This window comes from Centropristis striata, chromosome 4 (assembly GCF_030273125.1).
Source record: "Centropristis striata isolate RG_2023a ecotype Rhode Island chromosome 4, C.striata_1.0, whole genome shotgun sequence".
NCBI classification, from domain to species: domain Eukaryota; kingdom Metazoa; phylum Chordata; class Actinopteri; order Perciformes; family Serranidae; genus Centropristis; species Centropristis striata.
Window position 1 is genome coordinate 34,778,511 of NC_081520.1, and position 27,689 is coordinate 34,806,199.

At 39.0% G+C, this 27,689-nt stretch overlaps 1 protein-coding gene across 1 annotated transcript in view; it reads left to right on the forward strand.

Annotated features, from left to right (window-relative positions):
* Positions 1-27,689, forward strand: part of veph1 (ventricular zone expressed PH domain-containing 1) — a 117,195-nt gene that overhangs the window by 56,715 nt on the left and 32,791 nt on the right. The window contains exons 7-11 of the mRNA XM_059331038.1: positions 7,365-7,585; positions 10,850-11,068; positions 12,339-12,703; positions 20,676-20,815; positions 21,158-21,292. Coding sequence (XP_059187021.1) covers positions 7,365-7,585; positions 10,850-11,068; positions 12,339-12,703; positions 20,676-20,815; positions 21,158-21,292 — 1,080 coding nt within the window. The remainder of the gene's footprint in view (positions 1-7,364; positions 7,586-10,849; positions 11,069-12,338; positions 12,704-20,675; positions 20,816-21,157; positions 21,293-27,689) is intronic.

Sequence of the window (27,689 nt, forward strand, 5' to 3'; positions counted from 1 at the left end):
GTCTCAGACACTCACATACACACAGTGGAAGGTCAGTCGTCAAGTGTCAACTGCCTGACACCCTTGGAGAAGAAAAAACAGAGATTTCAGACAGCAGTGTGGCTCTATGGCCGTTTTCGGACCTGCCATTAACATGCATCGTGGGTGATCCCATCACCAGTGGACAGCTCTTAGTGCAGCTGTGAATATACCCAAGATGCATTGTGAGATTGACACTGAGATCGAATTTCTTAGATCACATTCAGAGGTGGTCTGGGCTGCATATGGACACATTCTTTTAGCAGTGTGTGTATGCGAATGTGTCCTGGGCCACATTGAAGGGCCGCCTGTACTCAACTGGCGTCCTCTGCCCGTAGAGATATAATACAAGTGTGTCAAAGATCTTAGGTGTGAACCAACGTACTTAGAGGTGTCCAATTGTCATCCAATCACCCAAGACACATGTTAGGCGTCTGAACAGGGTTTATTGGATGGCTCGCCATGAAATTGGGCTCCACACTGCGCCATTGGGCACATTTTTGGCTTTAAATAAAATGCCGACATTCACATTCTCCTCATCATCAGATCAAAGTTCTTATTTGTTTCATACTTTGGTTTATGATCAAATACCTGCAAAACTAATGACACTCCCTTCAGCTTCAGTTGTACGTTGTGTTTAGTGCTAATTAGCAAATGTTAGCATGTTTACACACTTAACCTGTTAAACATCAACATGTTACCATTGTCATTGTGAGGTACAGGCACTATCGTGGCTGTAGAATCTTAGTATTGTTCATCTGATGGTTTCTATTAACACTCCTAATTCTTCTGTTTATATTACCTTTCATTCCCATCTGAAAGTGCTTTGGAGTAGATCCTTCTGTTGGCCAGGCTTTAAAACACCTACGGTCTGTTGTATATAGCAACACAGTGGATGCTTAGGAACCCAGGGCAAAAGACTCAGGGCAATACAAAGGTCAATACAAGACATACACCAGATAGTGGATAGTGTATAATCCACATATATTTCACACACCACAGCAGTGACAGGCACATTGGGTAAGCATTCATGACATTAGCCTCATATGAGGTCAACTTCGAGAGGAAATACATGCAATTTTGTTAGTAGTTGGCAGTGGTTTGCATCTTCCAATGCATTTTTTAAGACTGCTGGCTGGTCATTGGAATTTTTGCCTTTTTTTTTCAGAGGCTGTAGCGGGCTCAGTTTTAAGTATATACTGGAGATCTCTGTAAAAACTATAATCCATTGGTACCAAACCTGTCTGGATATCATGTTGGGAAGTTGGCGAAATAATGCTGCAAAGTTGGGCTGTTTTTGGCGTAACATGGCGATTTTTTTCAAAGCAGTCATGTAACCTCTGACGTCATGATCTCTGAATTAAAATGGGCTCTCTGGGTTCCCACAGGTCTCCTCTTTACATACATGCCTAGTTATAGGCATGCTGATAACATGCAGTTTAGGGCAATAACCTCATAGTTGCATTAAAATGTGCTATTTTAGGCTATTGTATTTGAATATCAATCAAATATTTTTCACCAAAACAACTTGACACACAATGCTGCTCACATTAATCTCCAGATCCCCAGCTTTCTGATGATGTCCACCATTTCTATGTGACATTTATTGTTGACCTGCTATCTCCCCCTAAACATCCACTGCCATTCGTCAGCTGACGTGGTAAGTAATACATGGCTGTCTACCCAATACTGTGTAATGATAGGTCGGATGAAGTCAGACTGTAATGCGTGCATGTGTGTGTGTGTGTGTGTGTGTGTGTGTGTGTGTGTGTGTGTGTGTGTGTGTGTGTGTGTGCAGTGATAAAGGTGACAGCAGGACAGGGTGAGGGCCCCCACCCACTCTTTTCCTCTGGGTCCATTTTCAGGCAGTTTTACGACAATTTGGTCAAATTAACAAAAGGGGGAAATATGGCAGGACTGTCACAAACGCAGAGATCATTAAGCTGGAAACCATAATACAGTTTTCTATAACCCGAGGGCAACCTTTCCTCCTCAATCTTCTCGTCGAGAAATGTGCCAACCCAGCACAGACACAAATACACACAAGCATGCACACAGTTGGTCGGACCTCAGCGTCCTGTCTTTCTTCACATTGGAACCATTTGGAAAATAACCCATGTTTTCTGGGAAATGCCTCTGCAGAGGCCTCCTGGTGATGGCAGTGGAGAGTACCTCCTGTGGGTTTGTGCCACACACACACACACACACACACACACACAAACACACACACACACACACTTGTGTAACAGGATTGCACAACACTCTTTCTGGCTTCTTTTACCCCATTAAGAGAGTCAGTCTATAGTGTTTCTGCACTTACTGTGTGTTAGCTCATCATATATCACATTAATCATGTTACACTGAGAAAGAAAACCCCTCTACACTGTAACTCTGTCAAACATAACAGTCCTGTTGTAAATCTTACTTTTTAAAAACTAACATAATTTTTTTTTAGCTGTATGCTGTTCTAGAAATGTGTTGATTGAATTCTATGGCCAGTGTTCAGCCCATTCACCTGCTGCCAGTTTGTGACTTTCTTCAGTTGCCAGCTGAAAATGTAAGCATTCTACGTATCTGAAATCCATACAATGGCAAGAAAAAGTAAGTGAAGGCTTTGAAATTACATAGCCCTACATAACCTAATAGTAATAATAATATAACTCAGTCAAAGTAGCTCAAATCTTGTTTCATTGATTAGCTCTTGATGGAGTCCTTAGCCGAAGGGTTCACTTACTTTTTCCACCAGCACTTTAAATGTTTTATGCATGTGTCCTATAAAGACATGAAATATTATAATTGTTTGTGTGGTATTAGGTTAAGCACATCGTGTTTGTCTATACTTGGGACTTATATGCAGATCTAATCCGTTTTATGACAAATTAATGCATAAAATTACCTTATTTCAAAGGGTTCACATACTTTTTCTTTTCACTATAGACACATTAATCAGCAACATTTTTTGGCTGGTGATGTAGCAATGTGATTTATAGCTGCACGGGAGGTGGACGGGACGAAAAAACAACAAAAAGTTTTGAAGCAGGAAGCGGATTGCATCCCATTATTGAAGTTTTGTGCAGAATTAACTTTTTTTTAACCCTGTTATTTATAGCTAACCATAAACTAGGGGCTTTGATGCATAACTTTAACCTTAGTTTGTGTTGATTTTATGTTGCTTTGCATTATACTGCATTAGTCTTTCAATATCATGCAGTCAACCGCAACATCCCCACAAATATACAGCCTTATACAGCCTAATAAGGACACAATTTAACTATTAAATTATTATCTTTGACAAAATGTAAATAACTAAGAATGCATCAGACGGATGTTGCTGTTTTAGTGGTGACTCAGTTTAGGTGGAAGATGATTATTATTATCCAGTACTTTGTGAAATACTGGGCAGTCTGACCTCTTCAGGCCTATAAAAGCTACCCCAAATAATGACAAGGTAAAAATAAATCTTCACTCATAGCTCATAAAAAATAGAAAACCTCTGACAAGGGCTTTCAGGTTACAAGGCAAAAAGGTTGAAGTTGTGAATGACTGGCAACGAGAGACAGCATGACATGATAACTCGAGGAAAAACATTCATTTAAAAAACAAAAGGTACAAATGTAATTGGAGCCCTTTAGTAAAACATTTTAGAGACACTAGTGGAGACACTAGTACTAGTACAAAAGAATTAAAGTAAAGCATCCAGTAGGACATAAAGTAAGAATGCAGTTGAATTGACTAAAATAACTTATCTTCTTTTCCTTGTTAACATATTAAAGTGGTCAAATAATTGTCAACATCAAGTTTAAATAACCAATAGGAAAAAATGAGTTGCTCGTGTGTTGTTCAATCTTGTCTTTTGAGATCAGTTTGAGCTTCTCAAATTCGTATAATTCTGTGATAATTTGTTTCTGAATTACTTCTCCTAAGGGACCCTTAATTATGTCTTGGATATTTTGAAGGAGAATTTTCCATCCATATAACCGAGACAGAGTTGAGATCAGGATCAGGGGCATACAATTATGAGATCTCCTCAGTTTATCCCATTTCTCAAGTATTGCTCAAATGGTTTTCTCAACTCAACCTCCTTTGTCTTGGTGATGTCTTGTCTCTTTTTAACTTATCAATTGCTCCCAAGGGTCCCTTATGTGAAGTAATTCAGAAACAAAAGAAGCTCAAACTGATCTTGAGACAAGATTGAACAACACATGAGCAACTCATTATTCCTATGTGAAGGGAAGTGTGATGTTTTACTTTGCCAATACTCTTACTCTATTCAGATAGACATTTTCAGATTTTAAAGGCTAAATCATCCCTCTTTTGATACTAATTGTGGTAAATAATTAATACACTCTGGGACATTCATGTCCACCGCAGTATCTGCAGGGGGCTTGTTAGTGTGATTGCAGCTCCATATAAAGCTGAGAGATCAGTGCGCTGATGGACAGTCATGGGAAACTAAGCGACCGAGCAAACAAGGAAAGAAAGAGAAAACAGGTTGGTGGGCAGTGAAAGGATCTGGCTTACTGCTGGACCAAAGCAGTGTTTTCTTTTGCGAAAACTCTGAATCATTCATTTATTAAATGAAGTTTTTAAACAGATATCTCCTGCACATAAACACATGTGCTACCGCCAGAGGAGATTGGCTTCCAGTGTTGTTTGAATTATGATAATGAACTGATAAAAGTGAATTTGCCAAGTTGTGTCTTTCTCAGAGGGTGTGTGTGTATGTGTGTGTGTGTGTGTGTGTGTGTGTGTGTGTGTGTGTGTGTGTGTGTGTGCACAGAACTGATTTCTTTCTACAGATCTGTGTCCGTCCTGTCAGATCAGCACTCTGGAGGAGTATCTATTGCTTTTTTGGAGAGCATTAAAAGATGTAATTAAATACAACTGTTTTTTTTCTAAACTTCCTGTTATTGTGATCCTTTGCAGGTTTTTACATAATAATTGGGTCGTGACTCATGGACATCAAATCAAGGCCAAGAGCTTTTTTCCAGACAATTAAACACGATCAGTGGTGTTTGATGATTGGAAATGGCTTCATTTGACCTGGCAGGCTTTTAATAGTATTACTGTAAAATGTCTCACTTGTAAACTGTAAATGATGTAAGTTCTGCTCATGCTGTAATGTTTGGAAGTATTGTAGTGAGTCCTTAAAAAATAGAATCATCTCAACGATAAAAGCTTGAACCGTCTGCAGAAGTAGTGCACAGTATTTTATACACATACACACATTTTATACAGTCTATGTGCACACCCGAGTAAAGTATTTATACCGTCAGTCCACTCTCCAGGCTCAAAAACTCCTAAATACCTGCTTGGCATGTCGTTACAGTAGAAAGTGAAGTTCTACCTTATCTGGTAGTTTAAGCATCCGCGTCAGAGAGGGCTTGTGAAACATGCCCAAACTGTGCAGTAACTGCATTCTTCTCTCCTCGTTACAAGGTGTGCCTGAGCTCTGAGCCCTGGTTGGCTCTGTCCGTCTTTCTGTCTCTTCATCAATCAATCAGTTTGTCTCTTCGTCAGAGGACAGAAGGAAGGTCTCTCTTTTTTCAGTTCAAGCACTCAGCAATTTTAAGAGTAGAAGTTGTAAATCCTGTTGTAGTTTTTATACACAAATCGAGGTTTTGTAGGCTTTGGTTCTTCCCTGAAACACAGCAAGAGTGCTTTTACAGAAACATGTCACATTTGTTCATCTGCTTAACACAATAATTCATGTGTCCACTGGTTGACACCACTTAAAATCTTGTCTGTTTCTTGTTAAATAATGAGGATAAAACACTGATGTTTAAATAGTCAATAGACCGGTTATTGTGGTTGATACCACAAGCTGGGAACCTGTGTAATACCACACAAACAATTATAATATTTCATGTCTTTATTGGACACATCCATGAAACATTCATAGTGCTGGTGGAAAAAGTAAGTGAACCGTTTGGCTAATGACTCCATCAAGAGCTAATCAATTAAACAAGATTTGAGTGGGTGTAGAGATACTTTGACTGAGTTACATTATTATGTAGAGCTACATTATTTCAAAGGGTTTACCTACTTTTTCTTGCCACTGTATGGATTTCAGATACATACAATGCTTACATTTTCAGCTGTGTCAAGACCAAATCCATGAAGACGTTTTACAATTGGGCTCATTGATTCCACAAGAGTCTCGGCTTTCCAGTCATACCCAATTTATGCAATTCCAAGACTGTTTAGGGACCCCAGTCTGCAGAAATATTAAAATAAAATAGGGGGAAATAACACACACAGTAACACTAAAACTGCAAGGTTTTTGCCCCAAACTGCATGGGATTAGCATAAAGTGGGCATGTCTGTAAAAGAGAGACTTGTGGGTGCCCATAAAACCCTAAAACTTTTAAGTCTCACTTGAAGACCCACCTCTTTTCTCTTGCCTTCAATTAATGTCTTCCTCTTGCAAGTGCTAGGGAATAGTGTCCCCTTGTAATCCATCAGTTTCCTTTCAGTTATCCCTTCTTTTTTATTTCATTTTAACTCTTGCAGACAATGTCTTTTAACCCTTTTTGTTTCTTTTTTACCTTTGTCAATCTTGTATTTTATTGCACTATATGCACTTTTATGTGAAGCACTTTTATGCAACTCAGCCATTTGTAAATACGCTGTAGAAATAAAATTTGACTTTGACTTTGACCCATTTTCTTCTAGTTTCATGTGATTATTATCTTCACTCTGTCATTAAAACTTGAGCCCAATACAGCCTCTGAAACGCAGAAAGTCAGTCGGGCCTGTCAGTGGGCCGTCAGACCATTAAGGAGTTGATAAGTGATTAAATTAGGGCTATATTTATTATGATATTGCACCTACAACAAATATTCGTTAAACAGGCTCTGTGTCAAACCTAATCTGTGTCTAAGGGTACATATGCTCTGGATACATATTACACCAAAAGCAGGCTGAGAATGAAGAAAATGTGTTTGCATGTGTTATTACAAAGCCCAATGGGAAAGTAATGCTGTTTTATATTTTCTAAGTTTGCCCAGAGCATGTGTTTGTATTTATTATTGTTTGTTGTGATTTAGAAACAAAATAACTTACACCCCCCCCCGCAAAATACTTGGAAGTGTCAAACCAGTATGTGTCGAATTAAATAAAATACACTCTCTTTTTTACCAAAACACATGAAGTGACACAATATTTTCAAGCTGTCCTATAACACAACATTTTCAGTTAGTTTTTCATAAAAAAACAAGACAATGTTATTCTTTCTTTTCTTATTTCTTTGTGTAATTTTATGTTTGGTACCAGCATGGGTCAGAACACCAGATATTATAATTTTAACATCTTCTCTTTGTCTCCGTGTTGTCTCCTTTCTCCAGACTCATGCTCACAGCTCGTTGGTCTACCTGGTGTCCTGTCTGGGCAGCATGGAGCACAGCTTTCACCACACACTGCTGCTGGAGATCAGAGCTCTGACCGACCGACACCCGTCTCTACTGGGAGGCTGCGGTAAAGACATCTACAGGATGAGCAACTCGTTCACCGCTATAGCCCGACTGCTGGGGAGGAGACTGGAGGAGAGCACGGCCATGCACTGCAGGTCAGAAGACACACATTCACAGGCTGTGTTTTCATCCTGTTTTGCATTTTTTTTCAGGCGAGTCCATTTCATCTCTTTTCTATGGTGTAGAAAACACATGCAAACATACAAAACACAAGCAAATTGAGAAAACATCTTCATCAATTTGTCAACACAAGCGCAGCATTTAGAAAAAGCGATGCAAAGACCACAACACAACAGAAGTGTTTCCAGAGGACACTAAAAAGTGATGCACATGCCTGGACACGCATATGATATAATCACGTTATCTCATTATGATGATATTTTCATTTTATAATGTGATAGCATTAGCCCACTTGCCCGTATCAATCACATTGCAGTTAAACAAATCAAATAAATAAATGATACACTTTTTAGTTGGTCTCTCTCAACGGCACCGGGTTGGTCTTGGTCTTGCTGGCCGCTAACACTAGCATGCTATTGATCGCCAGTTAAGGTTAGCACGATATGATCGTTTTGAACTCTGGAAACATTTCTGTTGTGGTATTTTCTTATTGTGTTGTGTTGTGGTCTTTGCAGTACATTTTCTAAATGTTGCGCTTGTGTTGTCAAATGGATGAAGATGTTTTCTCAATTTGCTTGTTTTTTGTGTATTTGCATGTGTTTTCTTAAGCTGCAGCGCTGTGAGGTCTCAGGGCCAGCATACTTTTCAGTCTTTGTGCTAAGCTAAGCTAGCTGGCTGCTGTAGTTCCACACCTACAAACATGAGAGTGCTATTCATCTTCCTATCTAACCTTTGTCAAGAAAGTGAATAAGTGCATTCATGAATATGTTCCATAATACTGTTTTTGGATTTAACAATGCTGAAGTGAACAACACCAGACAAAATAATGTCTCAATAAATCTGTGTGTTCACAAACAAAAAGAAAATAGGATTGTTTCGATGTTTGTTGCTTGTTTTACAGCAGTGAAAAATCATTTGTCTTCTGTCTATTTTCATGAAAATCAGGCCAGTAGTTTTGGACAAGCTTTTCTTGTCAAAGTGCCAACATTCACTCTTCCAACACACAATTGTACACTGATTACAGAGGCTATGTGCTATCCTGCTCATTAGGACCTTCTTGGGGTTCAGTTTCTTGCTCAAGGACACTTCAGCACTCTCTGGGGGGGTGAATGCTGTTCGTCCTGAGCCACACCTTCCCATAACGAACTACAGTCCCACAACAAGTCGTTCCAGACCAAAAGAGATTCAGTGTAAATGTGAACAAAATTTTATTGGGTCTTGTCCAATTTCTAATGTCATGCAGTTTACTTTTTGCTCACAAAACTCTGAAAAAGTCAATTAAAATTACAAAAGCTACAGGTGTTGACTGCTACTTCCTTCCATCATTTAGAGGCACTGAAAACCTGTTTTCCTAACCAGCTTCTTACTAACACTGATGTGTTTGCCTGTTTTTTGTTCAGTCTGTGCTCTTGTCAGTGGTTTGAAATTGGTAAAAGAGGTTTTTCACTTTAGTAATCAGCATTTGTTTGGCTGTTTGTTTCTGTTTAATCAGATGTGATCAATCGGCACCATTGGTGGAATGTAACTAAGTACATTTACTCACTGTACTTAAATACAATTTCGAGGTACTTGTACTTTACTTGGGTATTTCCATTTTATGTAACTTTATACTTCTACTCCACTACATTGTGAGGCAAATATTATACTTTTTACTCCACTACATTTAGCTGACAGCTTTAGTTACTTTTCAGGTTGAGACTTCACACAAAGAAATATATCAATTTAAAATGATAACACAGGTTTATGAATTAAACAACATAAAAGTGTATTAAGTAATTAAATGAGCTTGACCTTGATGTCATTAATAAATCTATCAATATTAATAATCTAATAATATATTTGGAATATATAAAAAAAAATCTAAGAGGGATCACTCTGCATAGGGAAAAGTTTTACTTTTAATACTGATACTTTTGTACTTTTACTTAAGTTAAATATGGATGCAGGACTTTAACTTGTAGTGGAATAATTTCAAAGTGTGGTATCAGTACTTTTACTTAAGTAAGAGATCTGAATACTTATTCCACCACTGATCTGCACACAGTTCTGACTAAGCACAATTTGAAAAAACTGAAATTGATTATTTCTTATTTTCTCATTCATTCTTTTTTAATGGGCTTTAAAGGGTGTTGATAAATGACACAGGATAGAGTATTCTATTTGTAAATAACTGGGTTGAGGAGCAAAATTGATAATGAAATCAATATTGATAAAGCCCTCTAAATAATGATTCCTGTTAAAACCATGGGGTATTTGACTAAAAATGTGCCTGATTTATCTGCGTGTCACAGAGAGAAGTCAAGAGTTTTAAAACTTGTTTGGAACTTGCCCAAAAACCAAGATAAAACACATACTTCACCCACGCATTCAATTCATTTGTACTAGTAAAACCGAAAATATTTGCTATTACTTGTAGACCATTAAAATATTTTTCTCAGTGATTCTTTATGTCCAAGTCTGTCCTCCAGTGACTTCTTTCATATAATTGCTATTTTTTTCATGAAACAGGCTTCAGAATACAGTATGCACGGGCCACATTTGAGGACAGCATGTGCATTTGTTTGCATGAGCGTGTGGGTGTGTGCATGTGTTTCTGTGTCAATGTGCAGAATTTGACTGGGATTCATCTGGCTGCAGTGTGGGAATGACACGCACAGCTCTCTCCGAAATAAGAACAACGTGTGCAGGATGGGAGGCTTCCAAAGACTTTGCTTGGGGTCTTGTAGAAGAAAGATAGAGGGAACGAGGGATTGCGAGGAAGGTTTATTAGTGAAAGAGCAGGGGGTGAAGACAGAAGAAAAACAAAAACCAAGCAGTTGAAAGTCCTCTTTCAGCAAACAAGTGGACTGTTTAATGAAGTTATAAAGGCCACTGGTGGAGAAAATAGGGAGAGAAAGAAAGAGAGAGAGAGAGATGGAGGGAATAATTAGTTTGCCTGGAAAGCAAAAGAAAGGAGACGGGCACCATAGAGAGGGGACAAAGAAAAACAAAGCCAAAGAGGGAGAGGAGAAGTTGAGATGTGGCCAGAGAAAGAGGGAGACAGGGGGACATGTGGAGTGAGAGACACAGAAATAGAGCCAGTCATCGTGAGAAAGCGAGAACTACAGGCAGGCGAGCCAGAAGGGGAGGGGGGGAGCTACTGAAATCCATCCAAATGTGTCTGTCCGGCTTCGTCTCACGTGCCCACCACAATCAATCCAACCCTTTCCCCTCTGTGTGTTAATGTGTGTGTTTTACAGGGTGGACGAGGCGTGCCCGCCGTCTCCCTGTGCAACTATCGCAGTGGGGGGAGGTAGGGGGGCAGAGCCGCGGCTGCAAGTGAAAATTCAGGCCTTCGAGGAGAAAATGGGAGAGGAGGGGGGAGAGGAGGAGGTGGGGGAGGACTCTCCGGCCCCCCAGCGGCGCTACAGCCTGAGCCAAGCTGTCAGGGAGGAGAGACGAGAAATGAGATTTAACAGGTCTGTTTGTATGTATACGACATGGCTATGACTGGGTAGTAAGAATTCATTTTTATGAAGAATAGACTGTTATCACTGACACTTTGGAGCCAGATGGATTTTATTGATTTATGGTCTCATTAACAAAAGATACATTGAGCCAGGAAGACATTACTCTGTATCTGTTCAGTGAAGAAAACCAATAAACAGTCATACTGCTGATTAAAAAAGTTTGAAAAAAGTTCATATTGTGAGGGCTCAAGCATGTTAGATATATTTACATTTTAGTTTAATGAGTTGATTTTATGATAGAGATTTGTGTTTACAATGACAGTGCTGCCCTTCAGCTTTGATTCAAAGGCTGTTTACATATAAACAACTAAAGGTACTATATGGACCTTTCAGGAAATCCTTGTTATTAACCCTCTGAACCCCAAGTCGTTTCAGTGCGTTTTTTGCTCTTTTTACATTTTATTCACTGTGGCCTTGTATTTCATTGCAATATAAACATCCTACACCTCTATGGAATCATCACAATCATGGCTAGAAGTGGGAACAACTCAACCCAATGTCTTTGGACCAATATAACACTGTTATAATGACATGAATCATGAAAAAGTGAAAAAAAAGTTACTAAAAGTTAAATTTCTCTGATATATATATATATATATATATATATATATATATATATTCTTTTAATTTGACTAAAATGGAATTTAGATTAACAATACTATTCTGAGTGCCCACGAGTGTCACAAATATTTTTTAAATGGGTCTTCAGATGCTATACCTATATATAAAATATTTGCATTTTTACAACCTCTACTTGTAACCTCCCCTGTCCTCTCCTCTCAGCTCTGTGTAAACAGCCTGCAGTTCTGTCTAATTTTCAGTGAATATTGGCATTTGACCATTTGTCTCAGCAAAATCAATCTAGGCATCACAGTGTCACTGAGGAACACAGCATTTAATGTTTTTAACAGGATCTAGACATTCCAAATGGTTTATTTAAAAAAAAAAAGAAACATATGGAATAAAGTGACTTTGCCTGTTTTTAGAATTTTTGGGGATATTTTAAATAAGAAATACATTTCAATCCAGGGTTCAGATGGTTAATATTGTGACTTCCTTTTTGCCAGAAAATATACTTAATACCTTTTTATTAAATTCTTTCATAGGCTTCACTACATATTAAATGAGTCTGGAAGGCCATGCAGAAAAGTGCAACTTGACTGGTTTGCTGCAGCGTACAACTGTGAGGCGGTAATTCTAGTTTCCTGTCCTGTCTTAGGTCAAAGAGCCTGGCCCTCCACGCTGTGCGCTCACGCTCCATCAACTCAGACACGGGGGAGGACGGTGAGGCCTTGGAGCCGAGCCCTGACAGTATCTTCTCCAACACATTGGTGAACTCACACTCAGAAAACCAGGAAGCATCGCCTGCTGAGAGGAAGCTGATGGGTGACGGCTCGATGCCCGTCACCGCTGCCTTGGACAGAGGGGTCAAAGAGGCTGAGAAAGGTCAAAGCAGAGAGAAGGAGGAGCAGGAGGACGCTGACAGACTCCTCGTCCATTTAAGAGACAATATGGAGGCGATCAGAGAGTTCTGTAGAGACATGGTGCAGCAGATCCCCATACCAGAGCAGTGTGTGATAGAAGGTAATGTGAACATGACAAACGGCTTCGTCACTGCATGCTCTCTTTGAGATCAGAACGAGAGATAATTTGATGGCAGGGTTATTGGCTTTTGCAGTCGGCAGAGATGAAAAGTGTGCAGTGCACGGAGAGAAGCAGAGGGGAGGTTTGTGTAACCTGCTGAACCTGAATGAGATTACAGTCAGACGTGGTGGCTGGGGTTGATTAATGATGTGGTATGAACACACCCCCTCTTCTCCTCTCTCCTTCCCTCTTATCTCGCGTACACACACACAGTGCACACACACTCAGCACCAATCACACAGCTGTTTAGCTCTCCAGAGGGAATAGTTTTCTTTTAATATTGCATGTGCTGATTAGTGATTTTAATCCCATCCAGAGGGCATATGAGTGTGATTTTTCTCTGTCTATGCCAGAGTTAGTTACACTTGTCCTATAATTAATATCCCCTCTGGACAGATATCTTATATTGTATATCGTATCTGTTATGTGCTAAGAGCTGTGTTTCCAGTTATTGAGCACAATCAGCCCTGCTGGTGAGGAGGAAGATTTTCCTGTGGAATATCTCTGTTATGAGCTCCTGCAATTTGGCAGTTTAGGTACTGAGGAGCTCATAAAATATTTTTTTTACACACTTTATTTATTAATTATCTCCCGCTGGACTACTAGTCCAATTTGAGCACTCGATCTTGTCTTTGATATGCTAACTGGCACCAGCGTTTGGTTGCCAAAACTGAAAATATGGTTGCCGTTTAACTAATATTTTGAGTAATTAAGATACCATTCAGTTATACGGCATCTTAATAATGAAAATGTGACCTATAAGAATAAAATCTTTATTAGAGCAATTTTAGTAAGTGTTGCAGTGTGCTAGCTTGAACTTGTGAACTTGGTGTGTCACTTATCGAGGTGTACAGTAAGTTGCTTTGCAGTGTAATTTGTAAAAAAGATGGCAGGATAGTTTTCCTTCTTTCTCAGTTTAATTAATTTGCACATTTCTTTGTGATGTTGGTGTTGGTTAGTGGAACATTTCACCTCACAGTCAAGAAGCTTAAATTGCCTCCTCTTTGTCTCCTTAACAGATGCCATGTGTGCGCATGATTAAAAGCAATCAGTGGCAACCAATGCTCAAGAAAAATGGTTGCCAATTTCTAGAAAATGTTGCCAATAGAGCCCTGCATTCATTGACTTCATCCATATGCCAACATTATATGCAAACCACAATGTATGAGAACATTTAGGTTGATATCTAATATCGCCTATTCAAATTCAAAATGGTGTAATCTTAAAGGGCTCATTGAATCTGATCAATTTATTGTTGGTGTTGGCCTTTTCATGGGACAGGAGAAACTATTGCCAGACCAGCTGCAGACTTCAGTGAACTTGTTCTTGTTCTTAATCTGAAGGGAAACATTGTACTATTATATAAAAACCATGACCCAAACTCTATAGGACAAAATGTCACGGAGCTAATTTGTTAATGGAAAAATTAATGAAGGTATAGAGGCAGGGAATTGTTTTGAAGTGGGAAAGATTATTAAATTCAGTTAAATGGATATAACATAGTCAGGTTTAAGTAGAAACAGATGAATGTTATGCATACATATATAGTATGTACTGAATATATGGGTGCAGTGTGTGTGTGTGTGTGTGTGTGTGTGTGTGTGTGTGTGTGTGTGTGCGTGCACGCTTGCTTGCTTTCAAAGCTTAGTTCAAGCAGTACGTGCTGACTAAAAACAGTGGGGTCAAGCAGTTCATGTGAAAAAACAATGAAAGGAGAAACCTCTTACGTCTCCAAAACTAATCTAATCCACTCTCTCAAACTTTGTAATCCATTTTCACATTTCCCCTCTAATTCGTCTCATATTCAGCGATTTGATCCCTTATTTTCATTCATGTCTTATGATCTTTGCTTATTTTCAATTTTTCAATTTGATTTGCTTAACTTGAATTAATTGTCATCTTGTACTGTAGCAGCACATGTTATCACCTTCCCCATACTGAAGCTGAATTTTATAAAACTTAATACAGCCCCTCCTGAAGTGATACAACTTATTATGCTTGTTCTTATTTTCCTTCATACACACACACACACACACACACACACACACACACACATATAAATATTATATATATATATATATATATATATATAATGTAACAGTGTTGGATGTTTATATTAAACAAGCCCAAAGATGTAGATAATGATAATGTGGTAAATGTATGTTAAAGTAATCCCTTTGAGTTGAAACTTCAGGTTTCTAATAGTTTTGAATGCTCCATTTTCAAGGCACATTACTGCAGTGTTTACATTACACACACTGCTACATGTAGCTACATGCTAACGTCAGGGAAACCTGTTATCTTGGATACTGATGTTGTTATTTCTCCGTAACTTCGTATCACATTCCCACTGGAACATTGTCTGATTGTGTATTTAAACACAATTTGAAAGCTTTTATTTGTGATTTTTTCACAGTAAAATATGCAGCCATTCTCTGTTACTGTCATTCCTCCAGCTGTTATGACGACAGTACAAAGATGCTGAGACAGAGGAATAGAGGTGCAGCAGCTGTGGGCAGTATGAGAAAAAGATAGTTTGTAACATGTTTACAAGCTTTACTTTTCAATTCATAAAATACAAGTATGAGCCAGAAAATTAGCATAATTCAACAGACACAAACATAAAATATGCATTTGATACATCAGATACATTTAAGAAGATAAACTGACTTAAAGTAGACATAAAATACATAAAGGAGTAAGAGCAACCAGACCTCTGTGCACACAATCAACTACACACATCAGTTCACACTTTATATATTCCAATATACATATACTAAATAAATAGTTGTATATAACTATTCGATTGGACAGTGCAGTCCTTTGTCAGAGCCATCTGCAGCGGTGAGCCACACCTATGAGGCAGGGATTGAGTCTTTTGAACATATTAAGAACACACACACACACACACACACACACACACACACACACACACACACACACAAACACACACACACACACAGCACCAGACTCAAGCCCAACTCGAGAGGTGATGATATTTTGATTGACAGGAGGGGATGTTATTGCTTCTCCTTTGGCCTTAATGTCATTTTAACTAAGAGGCAGCCAGGAGTCACACACGCACACACTCACAGACACACACATACACACATGTGCACACAAGTTAAACAGGAAACAAGACAAAAAATAACATACTCCTCCTTTGGCCTCTGGTTAATTGGTCAAATCTGAAAATGAATGTAAGTGTCATGATTCAGTTCATGGCAGCCCTCCCTTCCTCCTTATATCTGTTGTTTGTTCATTCCCTGTCTGTTTGCTCCTCATGTTTCTCTCCCCTGTCTGTTCTGTGTGAGTCTGGTGGCTGTGGCTTTCCCTGCACAGGTAGCCACAGGTGATCCTCATCCCATACTCGCAGCCGGGGTTCTGGTGAGTAGCACTGTGGTTCCTCTGTTGCCCCGTAAACGCATCCATATTAATGCCTGTATTTTTTTTTTTAAACTAGAGGCCCTGGTTGATTCAGGCTCTGACTCTAACCTGTTAGATCCCAATTTCATTCTCCGAGCCCAGGTAGCTACATAGACTGTATAAATAATGGACGTAGGCGATGCTCGTTGGAAGCACCGAGTTTATCGCTACACTCGTCACCATCTTATGTTGCCATCTTGTTTCCGATACGGGGAGCAGACCATATTTGGACTGTGGAGGAGGAGAGGGATCTGACCACTGACTACAGCCTCTCTACACCTCAACCTGACTGAGAGAAGTCACTGCTAATTCATGTTAGCATTAACTGGAGCATTAACTGGGATGTTCATTTTTGCTAGCAAAAAACAAAAACAAAATATATGTTATTTACCTCAGAAAAATAAACAGTGACTCCTTGGAGTGTCTGTTAGTCCAACCAATCGCTGAACAAGACACATTAAGTGAAATACAGTATGAAAGGGTCAAAGTTATGAGAACAAACCACTTAACGTCCTTTATATATATATACATATATGTATATATATATAATCTATCTAAATGGGGCCATTATTTACACTAATAACATCAAATTGTCTTGAAGAAGATTGTTAACCATAGTGTTGTCCTAAAAGAATTCTGAGGTAATAAATCAAGTAAGAAGTTTTCTCTTTTTGTATTGAAATAAATGGACAGAAATCTTTCTGCAGCCGCCGTCAGCACCCCTTGTTGGAATTTTCGGTAGAATGCAGCTTAAGGCACTTCCTGGTTTGCATCACTGCGCAGACCCGAAACGTTGCCGCCTTGTCTCAACCCATCTCCAGAAATTTATACTGTCGATTTGTAAGGAACTTCAGTCAGTAGTCACCTTAACTGTAACCTGGAAGACAACACACAAAGCCGAACTGCAAGGAGACAATAAATCACCTTGTCCACTGTTCAACTGTGTTCTGAGTCGTGCTCTTGGGTCCACCCCTTGTGTTTAATAACCATAACAGCAAACATACAATTATTCAGCACACGCACGTAGACACATTCTTTTTTCCGTCCATAATGGAAGCTTTTCATTTGCTCTTTTTAGTATTAAGTCTGTTAATGACAATCTACCCCACAGCACTTAGGATATGATGTCACAGGTGGTCTCAGCTGGATGATGTCATCAGGCTGCTGGCTGACCCATGCATGAGCTGCTGATCCGCCTTCTCAGGGGAAGAGGATTACACAGAAGAGTGCACGTGCACATGTATTCTCAATCCAAACATCTACAGACACACACACACACACACAGACACGTTGACACCAAAAATATACAGCATCACCGACTATTGCATACAAACTCACGTGCTAAAGAGTGAAGCAGGGTAAACAGACACACATGTAGTTTCAGACTTTTCTCTCTCATAATGTCTCCTATGAATTGGGATAACCTTGGTTTTTATATTTTAAGGCATTTGAGTTTAACCCCACTAACAAACTATCGTGAGCACACCTGAAGCATAGTTAGTTTCACTTTATTACTAAAACTTGTAGGAGTTACCCAACATATTTTTAATTTTTATTTTAATGTTCTGATTAGAACTAAAGGATGTTTGATTCCTTTAACCAATTTAGGAAATTGGCTGTAGATGACGAGATTAATACCTTTCTCAGGTTTGTATAGTAAATATAAGGCACCAGATGGTTAGCTTAGCTAAAACAGTGAAAAAAAATGTTTATCTCCAAAGTAAACTACTTACCAAAACCTCTAAAATTAATGTATTTAATCCATACAAAACCAACATGTATAGGGTGGACTGATTGATGGACAGTTTTATGCAGTGGTGGAAAAAGTATTCAGATGTCTTACTTAAGTAAATGTACGAATACCACGTTGTGAAATGGCTCCACTACAAGTAAAAGTTCTGCAGTCAACACTTATTGAAATGAAATAATAATAATAAATAATAAATATAAATGAATAATATTAGATTATCTGTATCAATGCATTTATGTAAGACAGGGCTCATTTTACCTGAAAGTAACTAAAGCTGGCAGCTAAATGTAGTGGAGTAAAAAGGATGATATTTGGCTAAAAATGTAGTGAAATGGAATTATAAAGTTACATAAAATGAAAATATTCAAGTAAAGTCCAAGTACCTCAAAATTGTACTTAAGTACAGTGCTTGAGTAAATGTACTTAGTTACATCCCACCACTTATTTTATGACATGCTATTAAACCAGTTCTCACTCCCAACTCAACACATTTGTCTCATGGTTAACATTATGAACTAGAAAATTTCCTCTAGGGAAATTTTGAAAGGGCCACGGGGGCTACTGCCGGTGTGTGTACACTATGATGAGACTCTTCAGAGATTTCAAACTATGCGCTTTAACCTCAAAATGTGTGTGTGTGTGTGTGTGTGTGTGTGTGTGTGTGTAGCGAAAATCGCATAAAGTTACCTGTGTGTGTGTGTGTGTGTGTGTGTGTGTGTGTGTAATTAAAATCACATAAAGTTACCTGTGTGTGCGCGCGCGCATGTGTGTTTGAAGCATGTGTATGCATGTGTGAGGAGTGTGAGCGCTTACGCGCATGTGTGTGTGCGTATCTGTAACTGTAATCACATCAAAGATCAAAGGCAATCAGATCAAAGCAATCAACAGAATTAACTGGCACCTGACAGTGACAGCAGCCAGAGGTGAACAGAGGTCCAGAGGTGGACTGGAATTTCTGGCCTTGAACAGAAAGCATTTTTGGCAAAACCATAATACCTATCATTGATCCGATTTCACTTTGAGCGTCCTGAGTTCTTCCTGAACGTCTACATATGTTTTTTTTTTAAAGAAAAATGAAAAAATAGCTTTGTTAGAGCGATCTAAATAAACTTTAAAATCTCACTTTTTCCGAAATCTTCCTGCGTTTTTAATATGGGAGCCAACGAGGCTGTTGGTGGTGTTGATGGCGCATCTGTGCGTCGTACGCCCAAGTTATAACTCTGACACCGTTACCAGAGGATTGTGAGGGAGAAGACAAATTTCCCTACATTTCTATGTATAAATAATTTCTGTAGAGTGGAATTTGCGGCCTGGAGGGCAGTTTTCAAATTTATTTTTTGAGTTTTTTCTCTCCCTCTACACTCTGGCGATGATGTCACACACTGTGACACGAGCATTCCGTGCAATACACACCCATTATAATCTCAGAATTTCTCCAAAAATGATCATGGTCATTGAACAGGGATTGATAAAAAACTATATGACCTATCGAAACGTGGATTAATACATGGATACACAAGACTTGTGTCTACTGTTTAAAGTTTAAATGGAGTCTCTAGGTGAAATAATGCCGGAGAAGTAGACGTTTAAAATCTCCAATTATTGTTCTTTTTCGCTCATTTTTTGTCGGCCGTCCCATTCATTTCAATGCAAAATTCGTATTCTGTAGAGAAAAGTAATAGCACACCGATCCCGATTCAAACCGCACGTTTTGATATATAATTTGTCCTGCAACTCTTTAAGTTGTAGGACTAGTAGCGGGACGAAATTGCGTCCGGAAGAGGAAGAAGAAGAAATCCACAGTATAACAGTAGTGCTTTGCCCCGAGCACTGGTCCCTACAGCTATTGCTGTATGGGACCAGTGCTCGGGGCGATTGCCCCGAGGCCCTAATAACTACTTGGTTATGTTAAGATAAGAAAAACTACTTGGTTGAGGTTAGGAAAAGATCCTGGTTTGGGTAAAGAAAAAAGTTACACTTGGGAATCAAACAGTAGTCTCCCGGGTGAGAGTCCTGTGTTTGTTCGACCCTTCATCCATCCCGACCTCCTCTTTCAGTGTTCCTCAGGCAGCCCTGCAAGTACCAAACACATGCTAAATGGGTTTCTGTGCATTAAAATGGGTTTTCTGTCCAAGCATCAGTATGTGACCATTTGGTTATTTCATAGAGACTTTTTATTATTGAATTACAAGAAATCTATATCGTTAGAGATATGAATTTAGCTATATCAGGTTAGAAGATATTGGCCATATTGCCCAGAACTAGTCTGACCGACCTTTATTAGTTAAATCAAACCCAACTGTGCTGCATGAAATCCATTTTTACATGCTTATGATACAGCGAAAACAATGATCTTATTTTACTCTATCTTTATGGCATAAAATAAAAATGAAATACTAAAGTGAAGCACTCCAAAAAGAGACTGTTATTTAATTTTGATCTACCAAATGATTTCCATGTGAAGCACAGAAACTGTCTCTGGCTGAGAGGTGGGAGTTCGTGGGAGGTGCTGGTGCTGGTGCGAAGACGTTTTCTGATGATTACGAGCCGTGGTGTCCTCGCATGCTATGAATCACTCTGTAAATATGTTTCCAAGGTTACACAAGTCCATATGTGCAGGGGACAGGGAAGAGCTGACTGACTCTGCTTTAGCTTGGGGATTTCAATTCTAGCATCTGCTAAATATTAAGGATTTTGCCATTTTTATGTGTTTGTGTGTCTGTGTTTGTGTGACAGATTCACATCGAGGCTGTGTGGCAAAGCTGTCCTTCTCCTGTCCTCTTAAGGGCCACTACTGTCTGTACGCCAAGTCCTCCTTCAAGCTGACCAGCCGACAGCCGCATCTGTGGATACACATCATGCTGCTGCAGCTACAGGTGCACAGAAAATGTGCTTCTCGTTTGCTCACTTAGGTTGTATTACATTGCAGAGCTACATTTTTTTGCAGTTCTTGTGCTTCTTTTCATTTTGCAGTAAAACAAAAAATATAGGTTTTAAATTATATGTTGATTCTGAAACCCCCTCGTCATATTCGAGAATATATGAAGAGATTTACAGTTGAGGAATTTTTCTTGGAATGGTTGCATCTGTTTGAGTGTAAAATTGAAACAGGAGTAGTTTCCTAGTCACTTTTCTTCTGTCTCCGTCCAAACCATGCCTATGTTTTATGTATTTTTTTTGTTTTCCCTGCTGTTCTCTTTTCTCTCTCTTTTGTCCAGAGTAAGTCCAGTGTCCCTCTCTGCTCCGGGGACGAATGTGTCCAAAGGCTTGCCTCCCTTTGGGAGAAGACGCAGCTAAAAGGAGCTCACAGCTTCACCATGGCTATGACACAGCACACCACCCCACACAGGAAGGTACTGGACCACAGTGTCATTGTGTGTTTATGTGAGTGTGTGCGTCTGATCTGTCTCTATAGCTGAGGGGATGAAGTCATCCGTAGTGGAAAAAAATCCCTGAAACTCCAACATTGGGAAGTGTCAAAGTTCAAAATCCACTTTGTTTAAATATGGAATGCACTAAATGGACAGTTCTGTATACAAGACCCCTGCTCACCCCGACTCCTCATCTCAATCATGTCTGTGTGTGTGTGTGTGTGTGTGTGTTCCCCGTGCTGCCCCTTCATAATGTGACGAGCTAAGTGGTGGCGAGGAAACAGTTAGAGTCACAAAGAAAATACAGCTGTGGTTTGTCTTTCGCTAAATGTGTGTTGTGGCTGCTATGAGATGGACCAGCTATGGTTACCATATGGAGCCTGAACATACACAGTTATTCATAAACACACACACCAAACTGTACAGGGCAGCAGTGGTGAAGTATTCAGATCAGTTCCTTAAGTAAAAGTACTAACACCACACTGTAAATACTCAGTTAGCAGTAAAAGTCCTGCATTGAAATGTTTACTTGCTGTACATTAAAGTATGTACATATAATGACGATAATGCGTTCAAAGTGAAAGTATGTAATACAGAAAAATGTCCCTTGTGGCTGTTAAATATATTATTATATTATATTAAAGTTTATTTTTAACTATTTTGTATAAAGGAATATAACCAATGTTTAATGATTGGATCAAATTATTCATCAATTGATTGTTTGTTTTATTAAAATTCAGATAATAGTGAGAAAAAACATCACAACTACCCAAAATCTAAAGTGACACATTCACAATGCTTGTTTTGTCCAACCATAAATGTTTTTATATTCAAATTATTCAATTAATTAAAAGAAAAAACAAAGAGAAGCCACACATTTGAGAAGTTGTGAATGGAAAGTGATCAAAATAGTTATAGTTTAAACTGTTTTGGTGGCTACATTTTTATAACAAAATAAATAAAACATGTTTTTGTGTTGTGGTTAGGGTTAGGGTTATTCAACAATCTTAATTCGGAAAGTAACCACTAACTAAAGTTGTCAGATAAATGTATTGCAGTAAAAAATGTAAGCAGAAGTACCTCATATTTCTACCAAAGATAAAGTACTTAGTTGCATTCCACCGCTGCAAGGCAGAACGACTCGTGCTGTGAGACATTCAACAGTTCAAACATGGTTGTAAACTTTACAGTTTTCACTGTATCAGTCGCAGTAAAACTCTGATTTACCTGCTCAGCCACCAGTAAAATATGCTTCCTGCTGTTCTCAACCGGCCCCAACTGGATCGCTCATACTTTAAAGGATTAGTTTGACATTTTAAAATCTGCTTGTTTACTTGCTGGAGAGTAAGATAAGAAGAAATTTATGGGAAAAATATAGTGAATCAGCCGCTTGCCTGAGCATAAAGACTGTAAACAAGGAAAGCAGCTAGCCTGGCTCTGTCCAAAGATAACAAAAGTCATCTATCTGCACCTCTAAAGCTCATTAGTTAAGATGAAGGTTGATGTGTTTCCTCACGTCGCTCATGGCTGGGTGGAAAAGTTGCACTTGAACACACCTGAAAAGACGCTTTTTTTCGACTGCTGTTTCAAGCTGTTTTATTTTTGCCTCGTTTCGCCTTCAATCTGAACGTGCCAGAGGCATAATGGGGGTACCAAGTAATCCCGGCTCTGTACCGCCTTTGGAGGTAATAACAGAGGCGTTACAATGGCGAGACTGGATCAATGTTAACGCTGGGCAATATGGCCTAAATTTGATATCACAATATATTTTTGCGTTATGTTGATATTCAATATGACTCAGTATTTATCGTTCTAAAGTTTATAAATGTATAAAACGAGACCAAATTGATTAACATTATAACCCAGAAAGTTTTTTTTAATATAAACATCACAAAAAAATAAATACCTTTTTCCTGCAGGTATTTAAAAATATAATAATATCAAAATAAAATAAGTCAATGTAGCAAGCAGGGTAGAGGCCTTATTATGACTTATTAAATTGCAAATTTGTGCAAAACAACTTTTGAAGGTATGCTCTTCTATATCATCCACAATAAATACAGTGAAATAATCAGTATTAAGATAAAATAAATAAGAGCACTAATGTGAACCAGTGGAGCCGTTGAGACAGACAATACGTGACGTACGTTATTTGAGCAATAAGAAAAGAAGAAGACCGTATCATCAGAAACAGGCCTCTCACTTGAGTCCAACAGTAATTGAATCATGTTCAGCAAAATGCAGAACAACTTTGTTTGATTCTGTAGAATCTCTAAAGTGAGAAGCAAAACAACGCCACTACTGTCTCCTCCAACTTTCTTCAGTGATGCCGGATTACAATGTGAATGGAAGCCAATATGACGCTATTGCAGAATCAGTATGAATGTCCTAGTACGAAATGACAGCAGGGCTCGTTACACCACTTTTTCAGCACTTTTGCACAAATGCAGTATGAAAATTGTTTAGAGGCTACGAACAGCCAACCTGCATCACATCATTCTGTGCCTGCATAAGAGAAAAAAACTCTTCATACCAGTATGTGGGAGTAGTTTGTTCTCATTATTCATTACCATTAACCGATTATCCGCATTCGGGTTGCGGGTCGCTGGAGCCGATCCCAGCTGACATTGGGCGAAAGTCGGGGTACCCTGGACAAGTTGCCAGATTATCGCAGGGCTGACATATAGAAACAGACAATCACACCAAGGACCTACGACTGCAGATATCCAAACCATTGTTATGATACATGAAACAAAGCCGCATTTTCCTACAAATTTGTTGATCTTATAGAATAGAATAGAATAGAATAGAATAGAATAGAATGCCTTTATTGTCATTATACCTCTGAGAAACCAGCCTGTTCTCCCCTCAAAAGTGTCAGTAAAGGTTGTGTGTACAGGAACCAAAGAACGAGCTACAGGTGCATCTCAATACATTAAAATATGATGGAAAAGTCAACTTCCAGTAGTTCAAGTCAAATAGCCCCAATCAAGTATTGAGTCATATAGATGGTCATACTTTTAAGAAGCCAACATTTCCATATTAAACACACTTTTTAAAATTGGTCTACCAATTTGTTGATCTTATAGAATAGAATAGAATGCCTTTATTGTCATTATACGCATGTACAATGAGATAAAAAAAGCTGACTCCAAAAAGCAGTGCAACAGTAAATAAAATACATATAAAATATACAATATAAACATAGGCAAGTAAATGTAAAGGAAATATATACAATATAATATGAATATGGGCAATAAAGGGAGGTGAGGTGCACAGTCTTCAATTTGCCAAAGCAGATATGAATCTATATACAGTGTTACCCATAAATATATTGCACATCATAGGACAGATATTGTACGTTGCCATTCTACATTGAAAAAATATTGCACAGTAAGAGAGTCCTTGTGTCCATGTACAGTCCCTGACAAAAGTCTTGTCGCTTATCTATTTTGTAGAAACAACAGTTTATAACCTGACTTTTAATGAATCCATTGGTTTTAGAAATGGCTCATATGAAAGCTAAAACCCTCCCAAATTATGTTTAATATACTAAAATAAATTTGCTTCACTGAAGAAAGATTGACCACTTAATGAACACAGAAAGGTCAGATTTTGGCAAGACAAAAGTTTTGTCGCCTACAGAAAGTAATGTGAAAATTGAACAAATAATTTACTTCAAATACAAAAATATGTTGCATAACATCAGTGAATTAAGTAGTGATGCTGTGAGATCCATGTTTAATATCTTGTATGACTTCCATGAGCTTGAAGGACTGCATCCATGCGGTTCGACAATGATTAATACAATTTATTGATGAAGTCATCAGGAATAGCAAAGAAAGCAGTCTTCCATGCCTCCCAGAGTTCATCAAGATTCTTGGGTTTTGTCTTCTATGCTTCCTCTTTCATTCTACCCCAGATATGCTCAATGATGTTCATGTCTAGTGACTGGGCTGGCCAGTCCTGGAGCACCTTGATCTTCATTGCCTTGAGGAACTTTGATGTAGAGATGGAAGTATGCGATGGAGCACCATCCTGCTGCAAAATTTGACCCCTTTTATGATTGGGAATGTAAGAGGTAGCTAATACTTCTTGATATTTAAGGCTATTGATACTGCCTTCCACCCTGCAAATCTCTCGCACACCCCCCATATTGGATGGAACCCCAGACCATGATTTTTCCGCCACCAAACTTAACTGTTTTCTGGATGAATCTCGGATACATGTGGGCTCCAGTAGGTCTCCTGCAATATTTATGGCGGCTGTGATGTAATTCAACCGAAGATTCATCTGAGAAATCCACCTTCGTCCACTTTTCCAACGTCCATCCTTTCAGCAGGCTGTGGGCCTTGGCAAATGCCACAGATTTTTTTTATTGCCTTTTGTTTAGTGCTGGTTTCTGGGCACTGATTCGACCATGGAGGACATTTCTACAAACTGTTCTTGTTGACTTGAGGTGACCAGGCCTGGTGGAGCTCTGCTGCAGTGGAAAAGGGGCTGGCCTTGGATTTTCACGCCAACAAATGGTCCTCTCGAGCAGTTGTCTTGCGGGGTCTGCCGGACCTGGGCTTGTCAAAAACATCTCCAGTCTCTTCTAATCTTTTTCTTATTCTTTGCACTTCACGCTGAGACACATTGAAAGTGTCAGCCACCTCAGCAGTGGATCTGGTCTTCAGCCTCTTGATAATCAACGCTTTGGTCTCAGGGTGAATCTTAGGCATGTTGTCAGAGGTCAAGTTGCAGTTGATGTGAAGGTCTGGTGTGCTGGGGTTCTTTTTATACACATCCACTAATTGACTGATTCATTATTGATCACAGTTGAGGCTATAATCCAGGTTTGGGTGCATCATATGACAAGGCGACAAGACTTTTGTCTTTGCAAAAACTGACGCAGTGGGCTTTACCAAGCTGTGAATTTTAGAATGCTTTTCAACAGTTTCGTTTGGCACCAAAATATTATTTCAAAAGCTGTCGGGATTGAAATTAGCCATTTCTTGTAAAAAAAAAATGATTAGAAATATATTTGAGGGGCACTTAAGGTCAACTTGAACCCAAGCGACAAGACTTTTGTCAGGGACTGTATGAAATCAATGCATGAGAGTTCAGGCCAGGGTGGTTATTGCTTTTGGGAAGAATCTTTGAGGCTTCATTGCCTCTTCAGCTGATATCTGTGGAGCTGATTAAGATATATTGAAGCTAGTGTGAAACATTACAGCAGGAAGTGGTGGATGTTTTACAGTAGCTTCACACACATTGGCTTACTGCTACAAATGATCAGAGCAGAACATTAAAAACTGTATGGATTCCTGATGTTTGGCAACTACCTGAACGCCTTAATAAGTTGAGTTCTGGCGCTGATACCAAGCCAACGGACCTGCCAGATCCACTGGGTAAACTAACAGAATGATAGACTTTTGATGCCTCTTGAATTTCGTTTGATTGTCCTTTGAGGACCAAGAAAAACAACAGAGAGGAGAAGAAGAGGTTTAACAGCAGAGAGGGAAGAAGAAGGCCGCAACCTTTCCCTCCATCCATATGCTCCGCATTTCCTCTTTGCTTTTTTCCCCTCCCTATTAGTCGTACAGCTTCACTCCTGTCATACAATCAGAAACACATGTAGTGAAGGACGAGGAGAGAAGAGATGTGAAAGGGAAGAAAGCTATTACATATATGAGACAGAAAAGGTTATCGATTATATCTGTACTGACAGGGAGATTTATAAGGAGAATATAGGGCTTTATGAGGCTTCAGAGGTTTAAGAGGGAGTTATTTAAGGCCTCTGACAACTCAGTTTAGTGCTTTATGACACGGAGATAATAGAAAGCTGATGTGAGCAAAGAGGAGAGGGATGGAAGGAAGTAAGGGCTTTAAGGATGAGCAGAAAAGGACCAATGTGAGATACTCAGGAGGAAAAGGTTTAGAATGATACAGTAACTCTGAGTTTAAATAATGGAAGTAGTAAAAGGAGTTGAAGGGTCGTTCAGGGGCCAAGAAATATATAAATGAACACCATGTAACTGGAGAGCTGAACCATCATTGCCTTCGTCACAACAGACATACATCAATATAAGGGAGTAAAGTGGAGATTGAAGAGAAGTGTGATTTTATGCCGCTAGGGGTCTCCTAATCAAAACAATAACAAAAGACAGAGTTTGATGAGGTCTTGAAGTAGTGTGGGATCATGGGGGTGATTGTCTTTAACACCATTACTGTGGTTACAGTCAGTTTATCCCAACTATTCATCTTTCAGAGCTGAAGAGGTCTCCTCCACTGAGAAACCAGCCTGTTCTCCCCTCAAAAGTGTCAGTAAAGGTCGTGTGTACAGGAACCAAAAAAACGAGCTACAGGTGCATCTCAATACATTAAAATATGATGG